Source organism: Anopheles aquasalis, chromosome 3 (assembly GCF_943734665.1).
Source record: "Anopheles aquasalis chromosome 3, idAnoAquaMG_Q_19, whole genome shotgun sequence".
NCBI classification, from domain to species: domain Eukaryota; kingdom Metazoa; phylum Arthropoda; class Insecta; order Diptera; family Culicidae; genus Anopheles; species Anopheles aquasalis.
The window spans coordinates 23,339,096-23,359,612 of record NC_064878.1 but is presented as its reverse complement, the minus strand read 5'-3'; the positions used below and the strand labels follow the sequence as shown (position 1 = coordinate 23,359,612).

Here is a 20,517-nt window from a genome sequence, read left to right as displayed (position 1 = left end):
TGAAGGTGCCTATGCGTTTTGGCCGGTGATCTGCCGAATGGCACATCTTGTGCTCCGGGTTTTATTCCCCTCTTGGAACCTGGAACTCGATTAAGGTTAGTGGTTCACATTCTAACTTTGCTGGTGCTTTTCGGTTTTTCGACGGTTTTATTTCTTTTCCTTTCGAGTTTTGAGGCTTTTATAGCATTTCTTTCGGGAACTTCTTATCGTGCAGAAGCAGATTGCACTGCGAGCAGCATTTGCCAACTGCTGTGAGGGATCTATTTCTTCGCCATTATTTGGACTCACATGAACTTCAATAATTGAACTTTTTAAAAACTGTTAACCAAAAAGTATCAAAAGATAGTAAGAAATGTAATAGAAGTATGAGAATGAGGCCCTGATTGGAATGTTAAATATGTGACGAATGAAATAGTCTATACATCGAATTAACTGGGCGGGTACTTTTGGGTTAAATGATCTCCGATGTTGAACGCTTGAGCTAAGGCTGGTGCAGTAAAGTGGTCATTGATTTAATTCTGATCAGTTTATTTACTTCATGGGTTGCATTTCTTTCCCGACGAAGCAACAGTAATTCCACGACAAATCCATTATCGCATTCTGCGCGTTCCTATGTCCTATGTTAAACGCTTATCCCATATCATATATTAAGCAGATGCTCTACATTATTCTACGATTATTCATAACCCCGTCCGTGGCCCCGACATCCCTCAGCATTTTGCATTAAATTCAACGTTTAGCAGATTTGGAAACTTTTCCTCGAGCCCGAGAAATTCTTCAATATCTAAACGACAACTATAAAATTTCAGCTCGCGCAGACTGTCCTTTGGAGCGTCCAGGCCAAACAAATCCGATTGCTTAACAATTATATTCCTCAACACGAGTATCTCCAGATTAGTCATTTTTGGCAAAATCTTAAGGATTGAGGCATATACAACATCATGGTATATAGCGCTAATTAGCGTTAGTTCCCTCAACTGCATCCTGTTGGTAACTGTAAGTTTAGTCAAGTGTAACTGCGATAATTCAAATGATGTGACCGTCCTGGGTGGTATCAGAGAACCGATTTCTGAGTCTCCTCGCACTTCAAGTCTCTCTAGCTTGGTAAGCGGCGAAAAGTTCAGCTGAATAGGCTGTTCTGGGAAAGGGTAACGGCCTGCACTACGAATGAATTTGATATTGAGCCGGCGAAGGTTGATAAACTTTGCGAGACGATCTAAAACGCAAATATTGAAATTCATCGGTGTGGTGGAAAAGGTTAATTCCGTCGGTGTGATGAATGTCTTAAATATTGCGATGAGTTCGTCTCTTGCACGACGACCTAGTACTTTCAATGTTTCCACTTCCGTCAATCGGCGAAAAATTGATAATTTCTCTTTGGTTACGTTGCTATGATATGTCACCTCGTTCTCTTCCATTAGTGTAATATGCTTTAGGTTACCGAACGCACGTCGAAGAGCGATTTTAGCTGAATGACAAATTAGAGACAATGGACCTCTAAATGTTTGCAGCAGTGGCATATTTATCCCGACATATTATACGAATTTCATTACAAACTGTTTCACAGAACTGCTTCGTAGGATTGGTAATCTATTTTTTAGTTTCCTTGGCCACCAAGTATTAGTGTGAAGCTTCAGCGAAACTAGGGTCGGCATCTTTGGTAGTGTTTTTGATATCGACGGAAGTACAGCCGAAAAGGATTTAACATCGATAAAGGAAAGCTCTAGCGACTGAAGGTGGTTCATCAAATGCAACTGCATCAAAGGAGATTTCCACAACAATTCAAATTGAGGAACGGTTACTTTGCCTATCGTGCAACTGAGATTTCGATAGCACCGCCTGGAGTATGTCTTAACATCTAGTGCACGCCCGATTGCCTGCCTGTGTGCTAAACGCCACTCATCTATCTTGCAAACAAATCTTGCAGCGTATACGCTTAGAAAGATGATATTGTTCCATCGTTTGCAAACGAGAGATGCACTTTTCACGTCCTCCAGGTCAAGTTGATCGAACACCATGCAAAGGATCTGTAAAGGGAGGGGAACAAGATGTGAAACCGAAGAGCTGGAAGCACAAAACACCTCCCTTTACTAACCTCCGTGGGGAGCAAATCCATGTAATTTATCTCGTGGCTAGTGGTTTGATCCATGTTCAATTCGGACGACATTCTTCATGGTTTTCTGCCCTAGTTTTTCCCAAAAAAATACGCAAGTTTTTCACTTGTTGGCACAGAATTTTCGCAGAAACACGTCGATTTTTGTTTTCAAGGCCTCCGCGATCGGCGCGCGAACTCAGTTTACAATTGCAACTCCACCGTCAGGGTTGTTCCCAACGAATGAGCCGATTTCACTCATTCTTGGCGCGATAAATTCGTCTTGTTTTGCGTTATGTTAATACGTTTAAAAATTTTGAGTAAGTTCTGTCTTTTAATGGCAAATTGGAACTCAATTTTGCACCGGATTTCCACTTTACAGCCCACTTGACTCGATATTGTTGACATTGGATTGGAGCACCTTTCAGCTCCAATACTCATTACGTTGAATTCGATATTGATGCTCTAATATAAAAGAACGCTTTGTTTGAGCAAACCAACGATGATTCGTCTAGTGATTTAAGTTTGGTAATTATTGTGGTTTGAATCAAGAACTATTTGTGGTAAATAGAAAACTATCTGATTTTAGTTGAGTCATTTCCTATACAGAAAAATGCCTTCAATCAGAAGATCAAGTAAGAGGTGCTCAGTCGAAATTCAAAAGGGCTGGCACTAATCCGTAGAAACCAGCCCTCTGAGCATCGGGAGCATGTTTTCAGCTCAATTGCTTATGTCTGAAAATCGAAACCAATCTCAAGAACAACGAGAAAGGATTAATGATAGCGAAAGACGAAGGCAGCAATGAAATCAGGTTCAGGGTCGTATATGTGTTACAAAGGTGAATCCTACGCAATGACCCCTACAATGAAATGTCGTGTGTTGAAAAAGGGAAGATGAATGAGGTGTGTCAACATTGGCCAAAAATTTCGTTTCAAAACTCCCCGATTGTGATGGCAATTATCGGATGTTGGTCATCAATATCATTGGAAGCATCAGAACAGTAAAAACCGTTTCCATTATTATGTTACATTATAAACTATACATTCAGCATCTTAAATATAGGCCTCAAGAGTCGAATGGCAGAACGAAGTTTGCCGGGAACGACTCGTAGATGATAAATAATAAGAACCATACCTTTTATTATTTATGTTTACATGCGTTAAATGCGGCTTTCCTTAATAAAATTGTACAGTCACGTTATGAATTATTTACAAATCGCACGTCCATCATTGAGATCTCTGGATGATGGTTTTCATACACAAAATTCTAAATGTAGGCGAACAGGATGAGAATAGATATGAAAACGAAAAATAAATCTTAAGAGAATAGTATTCTGATTAGGCGATGCGAACTATTACAAAGAAAATCTATTTGCCCGTGTTAATTCAACCACTGATAGTATGTTTGTTTCATTGACGGTTTTGTTTGGTAGTTTTTGTTGGCAATAGGAATAAGCACATCCTTTTGAATTAGCACATCCAGAAAATTTTGTTTAAAAAACACCCCAGACTGAACGTTCAAGAGCCATTCACCTTTACGGGACCCACCAAATAAATCTATCCAGATGTTCAAAAAACGTTCAACACTTGATTGCCATCGACATTTCCAAAAACCTCCCTCGGTGCTATAAAACCGGGCTACCTGGCAGTTAAGAAGGAAAGGAAAAACTTTCCGCACCTCCATTCATTCATTTCATCCATTTTAATGGCCATCATACACGCACTCACACTGGCACACGCTCGCCATTTCATTACCGAACACAGCAGACCCCATCATTTTCCCATTTTCACTACTGACGATTAAAATTTAATCTGGCAGCGCAAAATTGCATAGCCGCTTGCCGCTTTATATGAGTTTATAGGTCAGCCACGAACCGTGCGCAGCGTTGGTGTATGCCACGCGGAGGAACAATAGAGCCTTTTTGGGGGGCCCCACCCTGTGCCGGGCAAGATTTTCCACCGGAATTGATGTAAAAGCGCGAACACAAAACAACAATCGCGGGGGGCGGGGGGGGAGGCTTCCGGTGAGCGCAACTGGTGATTCCGGTATGTTTTACACCGGGGGCTGAAAAGCGGAAACAGCGTAGCCCGAGGTTTTTGTGTGCAGCCTGGGAACGAAGCGAAAGAAGAAATTCCCCAAAAACTTCCTGCAAAACCAGGCAGGCCTGTTTGGCCAAAATTCCCGATTCCCCACACGGCACGGGCGGGTGCGGCAAAAATGGAAAAGCGAAACGACACGTGAAGCAATTCCACAATTTACGATCTTCCCCATAACTTGGCGAACAGTCGGTACGGGCGCCCTCAACGCGACTCAATTGTGAAACACATCGGGGTGCCCCACGGAACAAAGAAGTATTAACCTTTTTAAAGCACCAACAGGCACCACCAGCACCACGCCAAGCTATGCTTTATGAGTTTAATGCTTTACTCTGGACCAGGACCCCAGTTGCTCCCCTGCCCCAGCAGTTGCAAACAAATACGTCGACGGAAAATTGACGGAAACCAAATCAAAAAGGACCTCTTGTGGCCTCCCTAGTTCCCAGGGAGCCGCCTGAAGACACCATGGAGCAAAAGGAATCAAACTCATAACTCCCAGGAGCTTTTTTCTCGTTTTTATTTTTTCGTTGCTGCTCCTGAACGAAACCAAGCATAAGGAGAAGTAATCAGGAGCGGGCCGGAAGGGGGCACAAGACTTACCTGTGCAAGATTTGGGCTCGTCGCTCTTATCGAGGCAATCGAAATGGCCGTCACAGTACTTGGACGCCGGTATGCAGGTCCCGTTGGCACAGCGCAGCTGGGCGATATTACATTTCCCCGGACCACCACCACCACCACCAGCAGCAGTCGGTGGTGGCGGCGGTTGCGGCAATCCCATCGACGACGACAAGGACGACGAGCTGGTGGCAGCACCAGGTCCGTGGCTGCCACTTCCGTTTCCGCTTCCGTTTCCGTTGTTGGCGTGACGGGAGGCAGCCAGGGCGGCCGCTATCGAGGCCGAGGACAGTGAAGCGATCATCGTGGAGGATGAGGACGACGACGAGGAGGAAGAGAACCGGTCACGGCCACCGGATTTCGGTCTCGTTTCGGTCACATTCGAGCGGACTGCGGCCGGAGGCTGACAGCAGAGCAGCACCAACACCAACACTGCCAGCCCTTTGCATCCTTCCATCGTGGCCATGCTCGATGATGTGCTCGACAAACGCGTCACGGAATCTGTTGGATAAAATACAAAAAAAAAGAGAGAGGGAGAATTGTAGAGAGAGAGAATAATGGGATAAAGTATCGTTGGCGTGAGTACTACTACTCGGCGTGCCGTGGGAATGGAACTGATTTGCCAAGCCTACCAGATTGTCATTAGGGGGCCCTGCTCTGTTCTGTACCACGTGGCAGGTGGTACGCGGCAGCAAATCAGCTCCAGACCGACCACCGCCCCCCGCGACTAACTGCGTGGATTGAAATTTGCAACATTACCGTCTTAATGCCGCTTGTCGAATGCGATCGAAGTGAAGCCAAATTTTGTCAGCGTAGCGCTGACGAAGAGCGCCCCAATTTATTGGAGGCAAGGCTGGCCCGGTGCCGCTCGGTAAACTCAAATATAATTTGGGAAGATTTTTTTTTTACGATTTAAGGTAATGGTCAATTTGGAGGGACACCGTAGACCAGCACATTCAGCGTGTAACAATGAAGCGAGTTTACAGTTTAATGATAAGCTTTTATGAAGGGGGAGCGAGTCGTCTTTCTTTCCATCGTCATCGTCGTCGTCGTCGATGTCATTGTGCTGTGTATGTTTTCTGCTGCAATAGATAGTAGATGTCGGTGGTTTGATGTCTGGGTCTGTGCTCTGAATGTTTCAATCAGTGGTGCCTGTTGATTTTACTGCAAGCCATTGTCTTGAATAAGGTGGAAATTATGATGGACACAACGAGGGAGCAATGTGGTATCCCATATCACTTTCCAGCAGCTCAAAGATGTTTCAATAAATGCTTCGGAAAAGCTATGAAGTTGGAAAATCTCAGCAAACTCACATGGAGATTAAGTATATTGTAAGTGCACAATCTCAATACTATCTGGTTATTGGTTGGCACATCTTATCATAACAATTACTTCCATTTTAATACGATCAAGGAGAACGATAGCTATTACTATTGACTTGTATTGGATGATGGTATTCGATGGTAATTCCGGTCAATGAGCATTGGAGTCAAAGGTTTTTTAACAATGGTTTCCATTTCAATAACATCAATCATCGATTTCCTATAGGTCAGATTGCAAATTGAAATTGTAACGGTAGACGGATAGCCTTTTCATTATTAAAAGCAGAACGTTATGAATTCATATGATGCAACGCTGCAAGGCAAAACATTGGAAGCATACACTCATACATTGAACTAATTTATTTTTTATTAAATTCTAAATTAAATTGGATTCCTCAACAATTCGTAATTCCATGATGCAATCGTTCGGTATGTTATGGTAAATGTAATAATAACTCCCTGGACGACTGATTTAAACAGGACGAAACTGGCTGCAACATATTCAAACACTGTTTTGAGTCTTTGAAGAATCTAATTCCTGATATGACCACTATAACAATCCATTACAAATTTCTCGTCAATAAATTACCCTCATCATGAGAATACTGTAAACTCTACGAAAAATTCAATTACCTTAGGTATTTGTGTTAAATTTATGACGCCGTGGACTCAAACGAAGATATTACTTTGTTTATAATATATAATTTCTTACCAAAACAAGGATCATTTTTGACGATTTTTCGTGATGTAACCATTCAATTTTATTCTTTCAAAGGTACGTCATATTAAACTGCAACTTTTGAAGAATATTTGGTTCTATTTTGGGGAAGATTTATCATAAACTTTATTCATGGCATCAAATTTAAGCAGTCGTGTCTTCGAAAAGATACTTTTTACGGTACCCATCGTAGCTGCGTGATGGGTCATCAGAAAAATACAAATTGATACTTATATGAAAGATTATAAGATTATCCAAGTAGCACCGTCAAGGTTTGGTTGAAATTCTTATTTTTCGATTTTTGGCAGATATTTTAATTTGAAAAAGTGATGCTTTTTGTCATTTTGCCTAAAAACACAATTTTTAAACATTTGTTTAAAAAAAGTGTCAACAATTTTCATAAAATCTCGACGAAACTACCTGGTAAAAGTGTACAAATTATGTAGTAAAAATTTCAAATCGATCGGTCCAGTAGTTTTTACGGTACGATGGGCAACGACTTTGAAAACGTTGGTTTTGGGAAACGCTCTTCAAAGTAGCGAGCTGCATGGAGCCTTGTATGAAACGCGGATTTTTAAAAATATGTATCTTTGTTAGTATAGCTTCAAATGAAGCAAATCTTTTCACACAATACTCTTGAAATGATCAGCATTCAAGGAAAAATGTTGAAAATATGTGTAACAAACAAAATTAAATATCGAAGGACCCCCTTAAAGCACAATACCGCCGCTTGTTATTAACATATTATCTTGCCCAAGCACAGAAACTCCACAAATGATATTGAAACAGCTTCTTCCAATCGGAAATATGTACTAAAAATAAACAAACATCTTATCCGCCATTAAGAACAACACCTACACCATTTCGCTCGTAATTATCTGCAACCCACGCAGGAGCTTACAGTCCGTCCACTAAGCTAAGGCCCCTGTCTCAAGTGCACGCCACGTCCCCATTGCTAATCCCACTTCCGAACCGATCTTAAGGTTCGCTGACCCAAACGGCCCAACATCTCACACCATATGAGTGAATCCTGGAGCACAACCGGCCACTTCGTTAACGGTCTCTCGCTCCTTGCGTGTGAAGCAAGATTGCCAATTAGTGCGTACCCGAAGCACACACCGTCCACCGCTCCACCAAACAATGACACAGGGCTGTCAGCTAGCCTTTTGTCACCGCTCGAAGCGAAGGGATAAGGCTCCTTGTTGGACAAATTCCGATCCGAGAAGGTGGGACGGTTCCACGAAACGCTACCAAGCACAATACCGACCGAGCGAACCACGCAAGGACAACGTGGTCCTTTACGAGGATCTTCTCCAAACGGGATCAGGGGATTGAGTGAAGGACACTGTGTTTTTTTCCAGAGGAAAATCAATTTTATAACAAGCACTCCAGGATCTCGAGTGAGGTGTTCTGTTGCTTCTAGATTAAGTTACGCCTCTTCGAAGGTGTTCGCGTAGGTGTATGTTGGGGGTGGCTAAAGGTCTTTGTCTTCGATGGGTCTAGGAGGAATCAATATTTTGTCCACAGCACAGCGCGGGACGCCAACAGTCGCCGTTTAGTACAAGCACGCACGTACCTTAGCTAGTGACGTGTATTGATTACTGGCGACTGGCGACGGGCGCTGTCGATTTCATCCTCCCCCTGATCTTCTCATTTTACCATCCTGCAATCCTCGGTCTCTTTTGGGCCCCGAGAGTGGGGCGCAAATTGTTATCCACAGGCACGTCTCGGGCTTTTTTGGGCTTCTGCTGCTTGTTTGACAGATTTAATTTAGGTCAACGTCCCTCAGCTTGAGCCGCCTCGAGCCCTCGTTGTTCCGCCACTGCCAAGCTTCTAGCTGTAAGCAACAGCTACCGAACCGGGGAAACTCCTGCCAACGAACCAGCCAAACGTCAACTGTCGCCGGGCACCGGGCAAAATTAATGGCAACCATCAAACCTCTCATCCGCATCCACCATCGCAGCGTAGAAACGACTGGAGCGCACGGCTCGAGCACTGCAATTGATGCCCAATTGCAATTTGACCTTTTGGGCGACATCAAGGTCCTGATGCACCCTCGAGAGCTTCATGTTTTTCCTCCTCTTCTTCTTCTTCTTCTGCAACAGCACATTTCAAGTGCTCGTCGAGCAGCGACAACAAACGAATACAATAGAAAATTGCTTCACTGCCAATGGCACTAGATGGACACTTTGTAATGGACGAATCCCCGGGTCCGGTTCGTGGCTGTGTGCAGGCGTTGCGTTGCGGTTTTTGGGCGGCGGCCGATCAGTTATTGGCCATTTTTCTTTCCATTCGCAATCTGTAACCATCCGTATGTGGTTGACAACGCGTCGAATGCAATAATCAAGGTGATGGAGGGCGAACGGCGGGTTGTTGATTGAAATTTTAACAGCTGATGAATTATTGGTGCGCCGGTTTTTTTTTAAATGTATTGTCTACGGTGATCTGATCATTCGCGATGATGTGTGGCCTGATAATATTACCAGTGGGATGGTAAATCACGGTGCAGTGCTTCATTAATTAGCCGTTTTGCCGATGCTAAATGGGGTTACAATATGGTGCTGGTTTTCATTAGCAATCAAAGTTCTGAGGTAACGAAATGGCCAACAATGGCAGTAATGGTAGAACTCAAACTATTGTGTAGACTTCCACTTTTTGAATCAAAACAATTGTTCTCCAAAATCACTTTTACCTCGAGTTTATAATGAAATAAATCGATGTTGAAACGAAGGGGGTATAAAATTTTCCGTGGCGTGATAGAGACTGCCAAGCTCTAACCATGCATATAGAATTCTGGTAGAGAGCAACGGTGCAATTAAAAAAAAAATCACCATTTTTTCGATGATTTTTTAAAATTACCCGTCAAATTTATGCTTCGTTTGTACTTTAGAAAAAGTATCGGTTTGTTTAGTTTGAATGTTTTCTTTTTTATTGTGCAAGTACATAGTTTGCACTACAATAATGAATTGTGAGATCCCTGAGTTTAGAAATTTAAATCTCTATTATAAACCCCTGATTGTATGCAATTTTACCGGTTACCTGGCGCCTCCATCATCGGATTTCGCTTTTCCGGGCTAGGGATCAGTTTTGAAATTGCCTTTACCTCTCTGGCTACGAATAACGGCTCCGGTTGGGCTTTGGCGGGGAAAAAGCAAGCCCACCCACCTCCACATTATGTGATGAAATGGCTCGCGGACTGGTTGATACTTTAAACTGCGGTCCGCTGACTGGCCACTGATTCAAACCCATTTTACATTTATTTTTTGTTGAGCGTGAAGTAAAAGTCAGTAACCTTTCCTCCGCCAAATTCAAATTTAACGTCAATAAATAACCTTTGAAACATGCGCCTTGTCTAGATGGAACAAGTGCTTCTCAAGAAGAGCAATTTGGCGGAAAAGCCTCATTAAAAATTCAGAACCATAAAACAATGTACCGCACTTCAAACTGAAAGACAATATTGTGGCATTATCAATGCCGCAAAAAAAGTTGAAAGAAAGAAAACATGAGTTTCAGTTATATTACCGCAGCTGCTGTCGTTTCATTGGCCTCTGCAAACGACACAACAACAAGACCCTGTTAGAGCATCAATTGCAAACCAGCTTTTCTGCGTATTATTCACAATGATGTTCGAATGATTTTTTTCAATAATCGCTGACGCATGATAAGAAGCAAAGTTTTCTCAAACGACGGTCAAGAAGAGTAGAATGTCCTTAAGGAAAATTTGCTTTATTTATGAGAAGTATGTTTTTTCATCAAACATACGGCAGTCATAAAATAGGGGTCATATTTTTTTAAACATTTTTTCAACACAACCTCTTGCTCTACAGAGTACTCTCGTTAGTACAGCATCCAGTGTGCCAGTCATGGCGATTCATTAGCCTGCGCGCATCACTTCTTCAAAAACCCTGCGAGCACAGAACTTTTCGAAATGTCAAACCTTCGACTCACGCACTGTTAATGCGCTCGCGCTGGTCTGCTTGGAACTGTAAAGAACCCATCAGAACCCAACCATTTATAACGTCTCAAAGCCATAATCTCGACATTTAGAGCCCTCCTCAACACTGCCCCTCACCTCTTGTGAAACTCATGAACTGTCTTGGCACACGCCTCGGACATGGCAAAACCCGTCGCTCCCAACAACAACTGCCTCCTTCTCTTCCTTCAAAGCATGACCAGAAGGATGCCAACGAACCAATAATCGTGCCCACCAACAACATACTTCCCCGGCGAGGGGAAAACGCCAAAAACGCTGTTCCGGTGGGGAGCAAAAGGGGTGGTGTAGCGATCAATCACGTTCGACGCTCACGATGCCGGCGCTCGTCTGGGATGCCTCAACCGACGAGCAGAGGACGAGTGGAGGCGGTTATGAGATATTTATCATTCAATTAGCGATCGATCCCCTAATCGGTCCCACCACCAACCAAACCCATTCCACCCTGGCCGCGGCCGCCGCCGTCGATTGGAAAACGTTTGGCCGGAAAAATCAATCAAACTAATTAAATTTTCCAAAAACCCACCAAACAAAGGCACCCAAACCGCACACTCTCTTTCTCTCTCTCCCTTTGCGCGCGTACCGGAAAACTAGCCACCAAATACCAACACACTCTCGCCTTCACCGTCGTGTGCGTCCAACAACTTGCTGCTGCTGCTGCTAATCTGGCTTCATTGGCGCCCTTCCCTGGCGGAGTCCTGACGTCTCTGTGAAAACTTTATCGCCACTCATCTGTGGCCGGAACGGATCGAACGGATGCCGGCGCAAAACCGCATCAAACGGCCGCAACCACGCTGTTTATCATCGCTCTGTGCTTAAGTGTGTGTGTGTGCTGGTGTGGGTGGTTTAGGGGGGGTGCCAAAACATAAATCATTAGAAAAGCGTTTCCACCCTCCTCCCTTTCGCACCCTCTCGCGCTCTCTCTCTCTTTCTTACATCTCCGTCCGTCGAGCTGCTGGTGATGGAGGCGCCCAGTGAGTTGCGTTTTTGTGTTTGTGTCTGTGTGTCTATTAGCTTACTTTCAAGTGATAATGTGCGATACCGGCTGCGCTCATATTAAGGGGTGTAAAGGCAATACCCCCCTTCGCTTTCTCCTCTCTACCCTGGGAGTCCTTCGCCGAATTATCCAAAATCTTGATCCACACGCAGAGTGGCAAGACACGACGGGGCTTTCCTTCATAATTAATTTCATCCCAGCTAATTCGACGAAAACGAACGAAAGGATTAAGCGTCGCTCAATCAGAGACTGTAGTACCGTGCGCCACTCCGCCTGTGTGTGCCTGTATTTGTGTGGCTACTGGTGCTTTAAAGCTGAAGTATGCTAATGCACGATAGATACATACTGAGAGGGGGGAGCAAGCGGATTTCGATCCGTTTCGTTTGTTTGTACAAGTCGTCAGCTTACGTTCTGCCACTGTCATTTTGACAGCTTCTCTCAACTTGAGGACGATCACGTAAAGCGGCATTTAAAGCATCGATGTGCTGCGTATACATTAAAGCAACGATCTATGGTGAGGTCTCTTACCTTGATCACTTAAAACGGTTTCATCGAGAGTGACCACAAGGTTCTAGAGGCACGGAGTTCGAGGAAGTTAATTGTTGAGGAAGGAACCTTTCTACTTTCTCTGTCGCTTTGAATCCTGCACAGCGTCACACTTTGCAACGGCCTACTAATGCAGACAACGCTTAGCTTCTAAAAATACCTGTTTCACAATATTCCACACTTCGTAGCTCACTTACTCTCTCTCTCTCACAAACGCGGCGCCACACCGCAACGCAACACAACACAACAATTTACGTGCCATATCAACACCACTTCGTTAACAGCGACCGATCATCGCATTCATCCGGTGCTGGCCCGGTAGTGGCATCATCGCAATGCTATCTAGTAGGCTGGCGGCCCCTTCTGTACGTCACATCGCACTGCACCACGCTTGCTAGGACCGTGGCTAGGGACCGGCTGATTCGCAGCAGCAACAGCAGCAGCAGCAGCATCCGCGAACGAAGGAAGTGGACGACGAACGGATGCGAGCATAAATTATGCCATCGGTCGCGCAGCTGGCCGATAAATCACGGAACCGGAATTCCATCTGTTGGCTCCGGCTCTGGCCAGTGTGACGCTACTCTACACACAGACACAGACACAGACACAAACACTAACAGTACCACCGCATCGCATCGCGTGGTCCGGGTGGCAATCCTTATTTCCCCACGTATTACGGTAGATGAGGTCCTTTACCTTCTCTTCTTTTCACCTACTGTGGCCGACCGGGAACCGCAGCATAACTTTCTGTGATGTGATGGCCTGCCAGAACACACAAGCACAAGCACAAGTTGGGCGCGAATTTCCCTCCGAATGAGCGAAAAATAGGGCGCCCTGTTCGCGCGCCAAACCGAACCGTACAGGACACCAGCGCCTTTGTGGGCGCACAAAAAGGTGTCCTCCGAAACGTCACCAAAACGGGGCCTGGTCCCCGGTTTCCGGAATGACAGCCACGCGGCTTTGTTTACTATCTGCAGAGACACTGGCGCACCGATTAACACGCACACACATCGACACAGACACACCGAACCGGAAGGTGAGTTGGGTTCCCCCTTTTTCACGCAACCGGGCACCGAGAATCCCGGGCTTTGCTGAGTTGGCTGAAACCGCCTCCCGGTACTGCTGAACCGACCTCGTGCAGGTTCCGGCACAAACTAACGAACCGACGACCGCGTCGATTTCGTCCTCGTTGTCCTCGTGCGAATGTCGACTTTTCGTCGACTCCGAAAAGAGTGGGTGCACGCTCCGACGACTCCGAGAGCCAGCTATTGCTGACTACGGTTTCGTCCTTCTCTCAAGAGAGCAAGAGAGAGAGAGAGAACTAAAGCAGGGTGCTACGCGCTCTTCTACATTTTCCGATGCCGACGACAACGAATCGACCACGAAAACGACGACGAAACGGTCCCACAGTATCCTTGGACGAGCTTGTGCTCTTCGCCGACTCCCTGGTCGGTTGGTCTACAGCTGGGAGCTGGGAAGTTGGAGCCCAAAACGGGCGCCTGGCATCCCCGGAACCAGGAAGCGGCTCTCTCTCTCTCTCTCTCCCTCGGCTCACCAAACCGTTTCATACGGAAACAAACAAACGAAGCGAAGCGGCCTGGTGGTGGTGGTGGACTAGGGCCACCTAGACCAAGAACCGGGACCGAGACCGAGGGTGAAATCATAAAAAGGAACTCCCAGCGAGGTGTGGCGTTGGGGACGAATGCGGCGAATGGAGCAAATGTTGCTACACCAAGCGTAATGATTGCGCCCGATCCCGTCCGCGTCAATCCGCCATCACCACCCACTCACCCAGGCTGCCGGTGGCCTGTAGTATCACAAATAAGTTTCCCTGGGCGGAAAACTCCCTCCGTTCCATTCCAGACGTCAGAAATATCTCGGCGTTGGTGGCGCCCTGCCCTGATGATGGTGAGTGAAAATGATAACAAATGGTGACTCCACGGATCTGCTCGGAGAGTGGCATTTGCACGACGAGATGACGAGCTGATGGGCCATGTGGGCGCCCTCCATCCCGTTTCCCAGTCACTCAACTCCGGATCCGGTCGTTGTTATGGCGAAAGAAAAAAAAAACGGCCAAGGACGAGTTTTGTGACGAAAAACTAGTCTTCGGGGGGGTTGACCAGGGGGAAAAAAGGTCATCATCGAGGCGTGCGAATCGAATGAGTGAGTCCGGGCGTCACAGACAAGAGAAGGAAAAAATGGGAGAAGAAAGAATTCTCCCAAAGAAAGCGAAAACCCGCGATTCACAAAACATCCCCCCCTGGTGGAGGGTTCTGCGGACCCAAAACAAACAAATAAAAGGCCGATGGTCCGAACGGCGATCCGGAAACTGCTGACTGGTTGACTTTGCGCCACGCAGCAGGCTGCAAACGGTTGCTGCGTGTTGGCGGTAGTCCAGGAGTTGAAGGTTTCTTCCATGCAACGCGAAACCGACGCATAGATCACAAGAGAGACTTCAAGAGAGATAGATGCCAGTGGCAATATCAATTCCACATTAAATTTCAGTGGCTACCCTGGGCCCCAGGACCCAGCACCTGGCAAGAAGTAGTTGGCGCAACAAGTACAACGCGCGCGTGCGAAGGTGTAATACCTGTGTTCCCTCCGTCGTCGTCGCCCTCGACGACTTGTAGCCATGTTCTGCATCAAGGGCGCGAGCCCTTTTCGGTCCTCGACAAACGATATGCGCCACTCGGTGGCCAGGATGCCCGCCAGGCCAGCCAGCAGTTCTATGGAGAACCTGTGGGTTTCGTGAAGCGCGAAGAATAAGTTATTGGGCCTTTTCACGCGCGATAAAATCTCAAGATTACGGTGCACTGCCGGCCGGCCAAAGCGGGGGGGCGAGTTTGCACAAGATTGCCAAATTTGCGATAAGCTTGGCAGTTTAGCTTTATGGCGAATTTATCATACCTTCGGCCGGGCCAGGTTTTTGTTTTTTCTTTTTTTTTCCTTTCCTTGGTGATGCCGCAGCCGCAGCCACAGCATCGCAAGCGCACGGGCCGTTGGATGGCTTTATTCTCGAGTGGAAATTACTTGGATTGACTTTTGAAGTCTTTGGAGTCGTACCGGATTTTGGGGGAGAAGTCAAATAAACTTGGCAAAGATATTGCAGTTGTTTGTTTTCGAAACACGAGAGGTTGTTTGCAATTTTTTGTAGTGCATCGTTGGCTATGGGCTGGAGATAATCAATAGTTTATTGGGAATAGAGCCCTATTGCCTTTGAGGCGATTATTAGAGTCGCAGTCTTGCTCGATGACACGTTACTTGATGGTGATTGTGTCTCTTTTGTCGAAATTCCTACGATTCGCTCAAGTCAGCAAGGCTTAAATGGTCCCTACTTTGATGTGAAGCTGTTCGTTACCTTCAAGATAACACAAAACATGCAGGTAAACAGCCTTCATCATATTCGTGAGAAGCCAGAAAAGCCGTTTCGCGGTGATATGGGCGCAGGCGGTACAATTGAGTGTCGCGTGAATTAAATTCATGGATTAATCTTTCGCCAGCATCCGCATGGCGGCTTCTGTTGAACCATGTAACGCTTGTATTCAAGTCAACACAGCTGTGCGGTCCTGGTAATTCTGCAAATGACTATTCCTTGGAATTTACGGTCGCCTTTACCAGGCATAAATTATTTCAACTCATTCGCTTTACTTTCACGCTCAAGGATCAGCGTAGGATTTAGTATTCACGGAGTAAGCAACATATTAAAACGATTCCGATTATTTGAAACTCATTTATCGGCTGTGTAATGCTTTTCTATTACTCGTCTGTCATAATTTGTTGTAAAGAATGAAGTGCAGTATTGACTACTGCTTTAAAGTAGAGTAAATAATACCTGATGATTTAAAACACTCCATTTATTCCACATGCGATTGACCTGGTGGATTAATCTAATTTGACGAAAATCGGTTAATAAACAATAGAACAGAAAAAGAGTGGAAGAAGAATAGCAGAAGTAGGAGAGTGGAATTTTCAGTAACTCACACCGGACTCGCTTAAAGGATTCTGATCCTTACAAAAACAAAGAAGGCAGTTTAATGTCAATTACCCCCTCACGCTGGAATGCTGACTTCCAGTGAACCGACTGCCTGGTTGGCTAATCAATGTGATGGCGGTATTGGATTCATTATTTAAGAATCCTAATGAGAGTCTCGAGTCTGAATAAGAATTAATTGGAGAATTACTATGACAGCATAGAACTCATGTGCTTGCAGTGCAAAGATGTGATGTCCTTTAGTTTAATAAATAAATGATAGTAATTAGTCTGTTACTCAGCTAAAAAGGTGAACCACTTCTGTAAAAATAGTTTAATGGAATTCAGAAAACTAGAATTAGTTGATTTCTCTTTGAAACATAACGATGCCAAATAACAACGATGGCCCATAACCAAAGCCTGCTTAGAAACTTTTCGCTTTGCTTTTCAACCAACCGGGACAAGTTTAGCTTTAAAACTGGACAGTGGCAGAGTAAACTATTCCCCAACAATACCACTTGAACGTGCCAGAAAAAGGGCACTAGCTAGGAATCGATAGTTTCTGTCAACCTTAGCAGAACTTTGTTATAATTTTGTCCCCGGGAAAACTCGCTTCACGCTCCGCTTTCGCTCCAGCGCACCCACTTAACCCTCCTCTCACTGTTTCTCTCCTTGCTCTCTCTCTCTCCCTCTCGCTGGTCAAGCGCTCTGCAGGAGACTTTTCCAGGTTGGCGCGAGTGGCGCGTGAAGCATTGTTCAAATTTATCCATTTCGTCACTCGTCAACCTGTGCTCCCTTTCCCTCTTGAGGAGGCAGCTTACAACTTCTTGAAAGCGACAGCTACCTCCCCCCTCCGCCCCTTCTGCTACTTTTCTCTCCCTCGTTCCTTTGCGGGCCTCTCCTCAGCAGGCATCGCACGTTTCTCGATTAATCCTCGGCAACGAAAACCCCTTCAGCTTTTCGTGCTTCCCTTTCTTCACTCCTCTCCAAACTCCCTGTTAATGGGCTAACATCCCGGCGCGGCGTGGACGACATCCTGCCAGCCCAATCTCCCACCGAAGATCTCCCATTTTTCCAGGCCTCGCCTCCAGAGGCAGAGAACCACCTGCCGTGCACGCAGAACGCAGAACGTAGGCACCCACTCGGAAGTCACGGTTTGGCAGCTTTACAGCGAACGGCACGGAACGAACCTTAGTACCGTTCGGCCTCCGACTCAGCCTCCGCTTCAACATCTAAGATAAAAGGTGAAATGCTCACCTTCGCGTACGACTGAACACCGAAACCTCTCAGCACACCAGCAACATCAACGCAGACATTCTCACGAGGACACAGGCACACACAGAGCAACTGCGGTACACATCCGGTGATCGTATTCGCTCGATAACTTCCGTTTTGGACGCTCCTTTCTTTGTCGCTTGACGCTTCGAGGTGGGCTCGCTAGTGCGTGCGTGCGTACGTGCGAAGTCGGTCTGGGTGCGTTCCCTGCCTACCGCAGGACACCCTTCACTCTGTCTGTGTTGTGGCCCGAAGGCTTCAACTGAAGTAGAGTGAAACCAAAGGGGGGACTCGGGGGGCGAACCGCACGAAAGTGTCACCCACAAAGGTAAGCGACCCTCTTGGACCCTCGAGGAGCAAACCTTGGAATGGAATCCAGCTACCTACACTCACGTGGTGGCCGGGTGGCCCCATACCTGCCTGAGGCTTCGCAGCTCCGACTCCGATTCGTGACAGCCAGCAACACAGCGGACGCCGTTTGACAGGGCACGATTTTCATTATCCCCGGGGCGGATTTCCCTTCCGCCCATCACGCCCACCGGTTACGGAGATGGTCCCCTTCCGGCCATTCCGACCAAGGATCACCGTACCAAGGAATCAACCAAGGTCGGGTGTGGAGGTAAAATTTAATGCGAGCGTCACACGTGCGCTGCGGTACGCCCGACGGGACCAACCCACAGAGAGAGAGAGAGCTCTGTATGTGTTTGAAGTATTGATGTGTTCCGGATAAGGGGGAGAGGGTGCTGAAGTTGAAGTTCATAATCGTGAGAAGAGAGAGAGAGAGAGAGAGAGAGGTTGGAGAACCGGAAAATAGTTTATGGTTATTTGGCCGACCGTGGGGTTTTCAAGATAACGTCCCATCGCGTCGTGAGAGCGTATTCTTTGTGTCGTGACTTCGTTGTTTGTTTACCGGATACATGGATGCTCCAATGCTGATCTGTCTAGCGGTTGCTCTCAGTCACAAGATGTAGTGTTTCGAAAGCAATTATAACATAAAGCCTAGATACAATTTGAAAAAAAGGCAAACATGATTGTTTAAAATCTGAAAAGGATTCGTTTCAAATGAAATCAATTGGACCGTTCAATTGGACAGACAGCTAGGCAGTTTTCTGTTCGTTTTGTACATAATAGTTGATATTAACTCGATACTAACAAAGCCAAAGGTTTCGATTGGCGAATTCTATTACTGAATTGATTGTTAAATTCTAAAAAGTAACATAAGCGATTGACTCTACACTGCTTTAAAGTAATTAGGCTGAAGTAAAAACATGGTTGGAAGGATTAAACCGGATGGGTTGCCATACTTGAGTAGCACTTAGTTAAATAAAATGTTGTTAATGACATTTTGAGTGAATATTCAATTGGAAGCAGTTTGTTCATTAGCTTTGACACAAAAAACATTTTGTGGTCTAAATCACGTAGAAGTTAAATTGTTCGAATAGAATTTATAAACTTATTTTATTTTTAATCGTACCAAAGAGTTAACCTGTTATCATTTCGTAATAACATCCTGAACTTATTTATTTTCCTGTTTAGATTTTTAATGGCAGATCACAGCAACTCGACTCGGAAAAAGACAAAATGCTATGTTGCTATTAAAAATAAATTCATTTCATTAAACATATCATCTTGACAAAACCGTAGAATAGAAATAATTAATTCGAAAAGCAAATATACCAAAGAAAATAGTGATATTAAGGACATTCTTCGTGCAAACTAATGCTATAAACTAGGTACGATAGCTCACAATGTGATATGCACTTGGCAGTTTGATCGGGATTGAGTGCTAATTGTGTCGTGGCGATGTTTTCTCACATCACATTCGCATATAATCAATACAAAGCAGAGATAAAAGCAGAGAAATAGAAGTGAGATGATACGGTTTTAATCCAAGCAATAATCGAGTGGTAAGCAAATTAAAGCTATGCTTCAAATCTCGAAATTTTAAACCATATTAGGCATCTCATATCGCTTCTCCTCAACACAGCAAGTATGATGAGTAATGTCAAATATTTTTGTGGTCTTTAAGAGGAAGATGATAAATGATATAAGCAATCGATAGCCACAATTCCCGGCTAGTAAATTGATGCATAAAATATGATGCTAAAACTATCGAACGCCGGAATGGCTAATACTACATGTACATGTACGGATTAAATGCATCTTCACTCAACCTGAAAACCTGCTTTCTTTATTCTCGATTATTTTTCCTTCATGCACCTTCATCTGCACCACGAACTATGCCACCATCGGACAAATAAAATGAACTTGTTTACTTAGTTATCATCATTTTGCCAACAAAGTCAGCCCGAGAAAAGCACAGAGCGTTAAATGAAATGCTTACTTCAGCGTCACAAACATGCTACTTACGCGACAGAAAAACCCTTTTTATCCTGGTCTCAAAAAACGTTCAAAGCCACTGCCACTCCCTGTATGCATCGAATGCAAAAAAACACCCCCACCCCACCTGTACAAGATAACATTTTCAATCCACCCTGGCCACACTCATCCAGCTGCAGCGCCCAGGTGGAAACCCCTGAGATAAAATCTCGGCTTGACCCTCGGTTACTAGACAAATAAGGCTTGGCACTGTGGTCTCTCTCTCTCTCTGTCTGTCTGTGACTCGTCCAAATAATCTCTGACCTCGTGCAACGACCTCGCCAGCGTTCTGGACCAGCCAAACGACGAGCAAGCAGAAAGAAGAAAGCTCGAGGGCACGTTTGTTTTTCTAAAGTGTTTATCTAGTCCGTTCTCATTTGGACTCGGTTTCGGTTCTGTTCGGGGTGCCCCCTAGTAGCGCCCACTAGTGCACTCCCTCACTGCAGCTACTTCGGTACTCAAGGTCCTTGTCCTCTCCAACAGACCAAGCATTCACCCGTCAACCCGTAAAAGCCC

The 20,517-nt window shown here is 45.4% G+C and overlaps 1 protein-coding gene across 1 annotated transcript in view; it reads right to left on the bottom strand.

Moving 5' to 3' along the window:
- The window catches only part of LOC126577532 (uncharacterized), a 269,650-nt gene that overhangs the window by 48,661 nt on the left and 200,472 nt on the right, over nucleotides 1-20,517 (bottom strand). The window contains exon 3 of the mRNA XM_050239212.1: nucleotides 4,789-5,304. Within this exon, the coding sequence (XP_050095169.1) occupies nucleotides 4,789-5,269 (481 nt within the window). The 5' untranslated portion in view covers nucleotides 5,270-5,304. The remainder of the gene's footprint in view (nucleotides 1-4,788; nucleotides 5,305-20,517) is intronic.